At 35.8% G+C, this 9,718-nt stretch overlaps 1 protein-coding gene across 2 annotated transcripts in view; it reads left to right on the top strand.

Moving 5' to 3' along the window:
- tmem176 (transmembrane protein 176) overlaps positions 1 to 2,838 on the top strand; it is a 3,649-nt gene extending 811 nt beyond the window's left edge. For both annotated transcript variants that reach the window (XM_027146006.2, XM_047812644.1), the window contains exons 2-7: positions 557 to 695; positions 892 to 1,002; positions 1,085 to 1,141; positions 1,682 to 1,828; positions 1,993 to 2,109; positions 2,807 to 2,838. In XM_027146006.2, the coding sequence (XP_027001807.1) occupies positions 570 to 695; positions 892 to 1,002; positions 1,085 to 1,141; positions 1,682 to 1,828; positions 1,993 to 2,109; positions 2,807 to 2,818 (570 nt within the window). In that variant the 5' untranslated portion in view covers positions 557 to 569 and the 3' untranslated portion in view covers positions 2,819 to 2,838. The remainder of the gene's footprint in view (positions 1 to 556; positions 696 to 891; positions 1,003 to 1,084; positions 1,142 to 1,681; positions 1,829 to 1,992; positions 2,110 to 2,806) is intronic.
- Positions 2,839 to 9,718: the final 6,880 nt, after the last annotated feature.

Below are 9,718 nucleotides of genomic sequence, written 5' to 3'. Positions count from 1 at the left end.
ATCTATATACCTAACACCAAACACGTGATATTGCACATGTACAATATCAAGGAAGCATTATAGAGTCTTCATACTTATATTTAGTGCTTGAGTGCCTTTTATTGTGTATTTAAATTGTATTGCATTTTTTGTGCTTTGTGATGTTTTTTGACGTTTAATGTCTGTATGGATGTTGCACCATTTGATCTGTAGACATGACATCTCGTTCCAACATGTAGTGAAATGACAAATAAAGAAACTTGAACTTGAACTTGAACTTGAAACCTGCCATAAGAAAGCATTATGAAGCAAAGAATTTAGAAAACATTTATCAACCTGTAACACATCTACCATCCACACTTCACTTTTTTCAATTGATAATCATCAAGACAATCCCACTTATGAAAAACAGAAAAGCTTTTCCTACTGTATATCAAATCTCTTGCTGACAGATTTAAGTAAGTTCTTATGTTACTGTTATATTAGTAGCTATTAAATAATCTTTGTTTATGTAGAAGCCTAATTTTTTTTATTTAAAAATCACTGTTAAATGGTTTTCTTTTTCATGAATGCCTAGGCACTGAACGAGAATGGCACTGACGGTGTCAAGTGACTTGTCTGTGTCTGTAACTACAGACCAGAATGTTAATAAATTAACAGACATACAGGAGGTACTTAGAAAGAGAATACAGAAAGGAGAACCTAAATCAATGGGGGTAAGTCACTGTGTCAAACAGAGCCCATATGTTGTATTCTCATGTTAGATTCAATATTTTATTGTCAAGATTAAAATGTTAAATACAGGCCAGAAAATGGCATATGGATGCTTCATTATCTATATGATGCAAAAGTGCTCTCATTATAAGACACAAGATAAGTCCCATTTTACTTAAACAAGCAATCTCCTTCTAGATTTCTCAGGTCATGCTTGGATTTATGATCATCTCTTACTCTGTGCCACTGCTCTCTTCCGAATTCACAGAGGTTGTCACGTTTGGTGTGCCATGGTGGAGTGGCATATCCGTAAGATATCATTTTTTTTCAATATCAGTTAATATAACTTAAAATCACTCTAACATCTCCATGTGTTTCTTTTTCTTTTCAGTTTGTCATTGCAGGTACTGTTGCTCTTATAATGGAAAAACATAGCAGTGTTTCTTTGGTAAGAACACACACATTATTAACACACACACATTATTCCTTTAAAATATTAATTAAAATATATTTATGCTCCAAATAACTTTAAGCCTATTAATAAGCTAACTAACAAAACAAAAAAAAAAACAAAGCAAAAAATGGTTGTTTTATAAAGAAATGGTTACTGAACTTGTGTGGAAGGAGTTTTCCAGCACAGACGAGACTTCAGCACTTGTCTCATTAAGCTCATTAAGCTTTCTTTCTAACCCTAGAAAGAACAATAGAGAGACACTGGAGAGGGAAAGACTGGGTCTGAATATACTATACTATATTATATATATATAACATATGTTGTAACAGGAACTTGTTAGACATTCAACAACATTAAATACGAATAAGTGCATAAAAAAGTGATATAAGAGTTATAAATCTCTTGCTTCACATTGGGCCATATCACATGGCCACAAAGTTTTTTCAGAAAAATGTCCCAGCAGAAGTACAACCAGTCCTCATTACATCATTCCCACTCATTATTTGCAATAATTTTTTTGTTTATTATCTCTAGGTCTTTATATGCTTGGTGTTGACACTGTTCGCTGCAGTCATCTCAGTCATTGCAATAATCATCTACATGGTTGATATTGTGAAGCACCCGCAGACTACTTGCCAGAGGAACACAGTGCCTAAATGTGGTGTAGAATATCATCTCACGGTACAGTATGGCAGAAGCTATTGTGCCATTCTGAAACTTTACAATTCATTAATTATGTAATGTTTGCAACAACCTGGAGGTATGTTATTTTTACTTTTTATTTTTATTTTTGAGGACTGACTGACTGACTGTACTTTTGAATTTTTCCCCTTGCTTTTTCTCAGAGACTCAGTGTAGAAATAAAGTCAATTCTAATGTCCCTCAGCATGGTTCAAACTGGCATCGCTTCTGCTTTTGGATTCATTCTGTACAGAGAAAGGCAAAATTTTAACAACTACATGGTAAGATCAATACATAATAACATCTGTCTTAACTTCATGCCCAGCTCAGTTCTACTATTTTCATCATAGATTTAAACCATTCTTGATGCACAGCTAGTGCAACTTGTTCAAAGGTTCATGCACTGGTCAATCTATAACTTAGTGACAGACAGGTTCCAGAGTCTGAATAAGTTCTCTGTCTCTATTTTGCTAGTTAAAACCTTTTCTGGATATTAAACCAAGTGTGTTGCCAGCCATTCTGGACCAACCATTGCCAGCATTGTGACTTTGTTGTCACCACTTGATAGTCTCTAGCTTACATTGCAGTTGCTTATTATTACTTGTTGATAGTATAACAAACTTAAACAAACGTCTGGAAAATTAAAGAGATGTTGGGAAATGTGGTCTGAATATAAGGCATAAACAAAAGACTCTTTATGTTTGGTTTCCTTTGACTATGCAGAGTAGTACATTCACAAGGGAGTTTATTACAGCCGCATTTGCAATTCTTAGTTTTAAAATGAGTTTTGCTGTTTGGTTATTTACATTATTACTTTATAAACTATTCACATGTTGAAATTTATCAATACATTTATTTTAGAATTGCAAACCTAAATCATTGGCTTATATTATGGGATCTAAAGGTTTGTGGAATCTTCAATATTCAGCCCTTTTTTGTTGCTATGTCTAAACCTGTGTCTCTCTTTTTCTCTTAAAGTTTGTGAATTAAGGATGTCCTGTATTTGGAAATAAAACTGACAGCATTGAACTTCAATCAACTAACCACCACACATCTTTATTTTTTACATATTTCTATAATACATTATGTTCACTTATTCTTAGATAAATTGTACTATATAATGAACAAGTATGTATTGGGATGCTTTAGAAATGTAACATTTTATAATATAGGTTACATACAATGAATCTTTACAAAATTGCAACAGAGCTGCAGTAAAACTGTGTTAAATGAGTACATTTCAGCTGCATACATAATTCTGGCCCAGTTTTGCTAGTTTCCTTGACTGTACAGTACAAGCTGTGTTATGTCCATTCTTGCAGCTGGTGGCCTTGAACCTTCCAAAATTCTTTCACAATTCCCTACAGAACTTCTGGCTCTCAATAACAGAAGTACTTAGCTCTTCTGCTTGATTTGTAATGGGAAACAGTCTACTATTGTAGACTAGTAAATTGTCTCAAAATGTCTTGTATTCTCCAAATATAGAGATGCCAAATATGAATGAGCACATTCACTTATCTACAGCAAATTAGTTTTGTGTTGTTTTTCTTTATTACAATTTATTGATTTCTATCTTTGTACGGAAATTTCTGAGAGAACAAGTTCATAACTTTTTTTAAATGTTGCGATACTAATTTTCATATAATGCATTTAGAATGTAAACATGTTTTATTAAAATGTCTAATAAAACAATATAAATAAAATACATTTGTATATAATAAATACATTTGTTTTATTTTTTCTTTTCATCCATTGTCACAACCTGTTAAAGGATAACTGTTCTGTCTATACAAAGAAGTTGGCCAACTGGTGTCTTTTCTTCTTCAGGTGAGCTCACTAAGCCATTTCCTATGAAATCAGTGTTTAGGAATATAGAATTGGAAGGAACTGACGGATAAAGTAGTAGATCCTATAATACAAATAAAGATTTATTTTTCATGGGCACATTGTGTTTGGTTACAAATAACACACAGTATAATATAGTATATTAAGGGTTGCTTTTTAAGTGCCAATACCAGGCTTGAAGTACTTCAGGGTCAATCAGCCTTTCAATAGAAATGAAGCCCATTTTTAATTCACTTGTTCGAAATATGTTAAATTTTGTGGTGTTTTGTGTTAGAGTTTTTAACCAATAACAAACTTGATTTTGAATCAGATGGACATATGAACAAAACTGATGATTCATTAAAAACGGTAAATTCAAAAGAACCACTTATTTAACAAAGCTTGTGGTTAGTAAATAGTTTAGCAATGATTTTCTTACAAATCAGCAAGTTAGTTATGTTGGGCATTTAAACTAACCTATGTATACAGTGTTACTGTGCTATGCCATAATATTACCATAATATTGCTGCTAATAGAGACTAGATGGTTAATTTAAATTGTGGTAAATCCAAGACTTGAACCTGCTAATTAAACCCAAATTTTCCACACCAGTGAGCCACAACTCAATTCTGTTGATGGTAGACTGGATAGGTGTACAGTAACTCTGCAGACTTTTGATTAGGTGATCCATGCTATCACAATGTGACTCACAAGTTCAAGCTCATCCTTGCCCAGGTCATGAACCTCTCCAGGCCCTGGAGGATTCATTCTCTGCCCTGGACTGATGTTATGAATGTATGGTTGCCTATAAACATTACTGAATGGACTTCTGCATGCAATCTCCGATGCCTTGTCCAGCATGTTTGGGTAAAGAGGATCACTGAGAATGTTTACCGCTTGATGATATCCTTTTTTAACTGATGCAATTTTAATGTAGAAAATCTAGAGATGGGATCCAGGCAAAAGTTTAAGTAACTCAATGATCTTCTCTGGAAGATGCAGCCTCAACCTACATGAGTATAAGCCTGTACCCAATCGGGAGGTCTAACCACAGTACAGTCAAATCTCCAAGTAACAATCTCCTTCCACCTGGACTCACTCATGTCAAACTCCTTTAGAGGGCTTATTAGGGCTTCTAGAATATAATTAATTCTTAATGTAAGTCTACCTTGTAATTACTAAAACTGCATTATTCTCTGCAGTGTGTTTGTTATAAAATCTTTTTAAGTAACTATATTATAAACAATATCTTATTTAAATAAGAAGGATGCATCTAACATTTCTGCATTATAATGTACTGCTCTTTCTGCACTGAGGGGCATGGTGGCTTAGTGGTTAGCACGTTTGCCTCACACCTCCAGATTTGGGGGTTCGATTCCCGCCTCCGCCTTGTGTGTGTGGAGTTTGCATGTTCTCCCCGTGCCTCGGGGGTTTCCTCTGGGTACTCCGGTTTCCTCCCCTGGTCCAAAGACATGCATGGTAGGTTGATTGGCATCTCTGGAAAATTGTCCGTAGTGTGTGATTGCATGAGTGAATGAGAGTGTGTGTGTGTGCCTGCAATGGGTTGGCACTCCGTCCAGGTTGTATCCTGCCTTGATGCCCGATGACACCTGAGATAGTGACCCGAGGTACAGTAGATCAGATAAGCGGTAGAAAATGAATGAATTAATGTTTCTGCACTTAACATTAAGTAGATAGTGAAGATGATTCCTGTCTATTCAATGAGTTGTTCATCTCCCTATTACACTACACACACAAAATAATATCAAGTAGAAGCCTGCTACCCCAGTCACACACTAAACAAAGAGTCAAACATGTTTTAACATTGACAGAATTATGTTGTACAAAACAATTCAGATGGTAGATGGTAGAATTTTTTCATTGTTGCACTGTCTACAATGCGTAACATTATAAAATCATGAAGAAAGAAACAATGCATTTTGGTGAGTGTCATGAGATCAATTTGTTATGTTAAGAAATTCTCTTTTACAATGATGTACAGTGGCAAGAAAAAGTATGTGAACCTTATGGAATTTTATGGTTTTCTGAATAACGGTCATAAAATTTGATCTGATCTTCATCTAAATCAAGGGTATTGACAGACAATGTGTATAAAAATAATTACACAAATTCTGATCTTTCATGTCCTTATTGAACACTCATTCAACATTCAAAATGGCAGTGGAAAAAGTAATTGAACCCTTAGAATTAATAACTGGTTGACCCCACCCTTAGCAGCAATAACCTCAACCAGGCAGTTCCTGTAGCTGTGGATCAGGCCTGCACATCATTGAGAAGGAATTTTAGCCCATTCTTCCTGGCAGAACTGCTTTAGCTCTGTCATATTCTTTGGACTTCTTATGTGCATGGCCCTCTTCAAGTCAATCCATAGCATCTCTACTGGGTTGAGGTCTGGGCTCTGACTTGGCCACTCCAAAAGGCAGATTTTGTATTTCTGAAGCCATTCTGTTGTGGACTTGCTCCAGTGTTTTGGGTCATTGTCTTGTTGCATCACCCACCATCTACACAGTTTCAGCTGTGTGTTATCCTGAAGAAATGTCTGATATACTTGGGAATTCATCTTCCCCTTAATGATTGCAAGCTGATGCAAGCCCTGGGATGATGTTTTCATGTCGATATGCCATGCCCTTTCTACACCAGATGTAGTGCTGTGTTTTTTCCCAAATATTTAAATCTTAGTTTTATCAGTCCACAAAACATTTTCACTATATACCACAATACCGCTGTTGAGTGTCAATGTGCTCTTTTTTGCAAACATGCAGCAATGTTCTTTTTAGAAAGCAATGGCTTTCTTCGTGGTGTCCTGCTGTGGATACCCCGTTAGTTCAGTGTTTTGCGTATTGTGGACTCATGAACAGAGATGTTAGCAAGTTCCAATGAAATCTTCAAATCTTTGGCTGTCATTCAGGGTTGTTTCTTTACCTCACTGATGAGTCTTCGTTGTGCTCTGTTGTCATGACTGGGCACCCACTTCTTGGTAGAGTAGCAACAGTCCCAAAGCATCTCCATTTGTAGATTGTTTGCCTAACTGCAGACTGGTGAATTTCTAAAGTCTTTGAAATAACTTCATAACCCTTTACAACTTTATGTAAAGCAACAATTCTTGATCATAGGTCCTCCGAAAGCTCTTTTGGGCAAGGCATGTCTCACATAAGCATGTTCTTCTTGTGCAGTACAAACTCTAAAAGTTTGAGGGGTTTTTATCAGTCAAAGTAGCTGTAGTCCAAACCTCCAAACGTATTACTTAACGAGACTCCAGGTGTGCTAAAACCTGACTCCAATTAGCTTTTTGAGGTCATTAACTCAAGGGTTCCACAATGCTCTATGTTTTTCATTCATTTTCTACCGCTTTATCCGAACTACCTCGGGTCACGGGGAGCCTGTGCCTATCTCAGGCGTCATCGGGCATCAAGGCAGGATACACCCTGGACGGAGTGCCAACCCATTGCAGGGCAGATCACATATTATGACAAATTATTCAGAAAACCATGAAATTCCAAAAAGTTCACATACTTTTTCTTGCCACTGTATAAACACAGATGCTGAGTTACATAATTATTAAAGTGAGCAGCTTGTTTTTTTTTTTTTTTGTTAGTGGTAAATTTTAAAATAAACCAGTGCTACGTGTTCTGGATTTTTGACTTGTGTTTGGCATGAAGAACTAGAGTAGACAGTGGTTAAAAGAAATCATCTAGCTAAAGAAACTATCCAGGTATCTCACACACTCACAGGTATCATAAAAACAAGAAATAAAATTAAGCTTTCATTAATGTGAAAGCTTGTGGGATCACGAATGATCCACAAGACATTAATAATGCATTCAAAGACTTTAATCATTCATTGTATAGATCAGAAACTTCTGCCGACTTTGTTGATTGAGATGCTTTTCTTGACCATCTTCAATTTCAAGTGGCCTGGATGGAATTGCATAATGATATAACTGAACAAGAATTATTGCAAGCCATAAAAAGCGTAAATTCAGGTAAAGCTCCTGGGCCGGACGGCTTGCCTATAGAATTTTACAAATTTTTTCAGAAGCAGTTGTTAACTCAGCTTTTGAATATGTTTAATGAATCATTTGATATTGGTAACCTACCTCCAACTTTAAGACTTGATACAATAGCTCTTATTTTAAAACCTGGTAAAGCATCAACTGATTGCTCATCATACAGGCCAATCAGTCTTATCGGAGTGGACACAAAAATATTATGTAAGGTTCTTGCTAAAAGACTAGATCCATATGTCCCTTTTTTAGTGCATAATGATCAGAATGGATTTGTAAAGAGCCGTCAGGGCTTTCATAACATTAGACGAGTCCTTAATATAATTCACTGTAATAATAATGCCAGAGACAATGCACTATTGTCTTTAGATGCAAGACAGGCATTTGATAGAATAGAGTGGCCCTATTTGTTCAATGTATTGCCGAGATATGGAATTGGGGAAAAGTTTTTAAAATGGATACACTGAACCTGTGGCTTGGGTAAGGACTTATAACAATTTATCAAGCCAAATAACCCTAGAAAGATTAACCCGTCAGGGCTGCCCTTTGTCCCCATTATTGTTTGTTCTGGCCATTGAGCCGCTAGCCATATCTATTCGAAATGAAGCAAATCTGTCAGACCAAGAACATATTCTATATAATACTATATGCAGATGATGTGATACTTTTCTTGTCCAAATTATCAACTAGCATACCAGCAATATTACAATTAATTAATAGGTTTGGTAAGTTTTCGGGATATAATATTAATGACACAAACTCTTCCATACTCTTCCTGAACCAGGAGGAAAGGAGTAATCCAGTCATAAGATCGCCATTTATTAATGTAAGAGACGGATTTACGTATCTTGGAGTTAAGATTACCCCCCAAATGAATAAAATTGTTAAAGTGAATTATGATCCGTTAATGGGTGAAGAACGTGAATCAATTGAAAAATGGACAATAATGGCCATATCAATGATTGGCCGAATTAATTTGATTAAGATGGTAATTCTGCCGAAATTTTTATACCTGTTTCAGTCACTCCCATTGCCACTGCCAAATCATTTTTTTAGGGAAATTAACAAGATTCTTTGTAGGTTTATCTGGAACAATAGAAAACCTAGACTTAGGCTTAGACTATTGTATCTTCCATATGACAGGGGTGGTTTACAGATACAGAGTTTACAGTGGTACTACTGGGCCGCTCAGCTTCGATGCACAATGTTTTACTTCCTCACACAGTCTCCTTCAGCCTGGGCTTCTATTGAACAAACAATATCTAAGCTCCCATTAAAATTATACTTATATTAATCAGATACAAAGACTTTAAACAAACAACAAATCCTTTCCTAAAGAATACCATTGATATATGGTGTAAAGCTCACAAACCTACTGGTGATACACCTTCCATTTCTTAGTTCTCTCCTATGCACAGTTCATTCCGAGCAGGGCAGACGGCGGTTTTAAGGTTTGGGCTGGTAGAGGTGTGCAAAAAATTGGAGATTTATATGACAAAGGCATTCTGTTAACATTTAATGACCTGAGTCTGAAGTATTCAATACCTCAAAAAAAAAATTTTAAGTACTTACCATTGAAACATTTTATTTCATCAAAGCATTGTGATGCCCTTCGGGAACCGCCGCTGTCCTGTCTGGAGAATATTATGATTAAACATGGACATAGGAAGCACCAAATTTCTATATTATATGCTACACTTATCTCATATGATAAAGAATCCAGTAAAGATAGAATGAGGGCTTGGAGTTTGGATATTAAAGAGGATATCGAGGAAACTGAGTGGTCACAAGCATGCTTAAAAGCAATAATAAAGTTATTGCAAATTGCAAGTTATTGCAAATGGTTGATGAGGACATATATAACCCCTGAAATGCTTAACAAATGGTCCCCGGACATTCTAGACACATGTGTGAAATGTTTAATTGAGAAGGGAACTTTAATTCATTGTATGTGGGAGTGCCCTAAATTCGTAAATTTTTGGAAAATGATTGTCAGTACCCTAAGTATCATCACAAAAACTCAAATACCGTGCATTGCAAAA

This window comes from Tachysurus fulvidraco, chromosome 4 (assembly GCF_022655615.1).
Source record: "Tachysurus fulvidraco isolate hzauxx_2018 chromosome 4, HZAU_PFXX_2.0, whole genome shotgun sequence".
NCBI lineage: Eukaryota > Metazoa > Chordata > Actinopteri > Siluriformes > Bagridae > Tachysurus > Tachysurus fulvidraco.
This window is presented reverse-complemented; position numbering and strand designations above follow the sequence as displayed.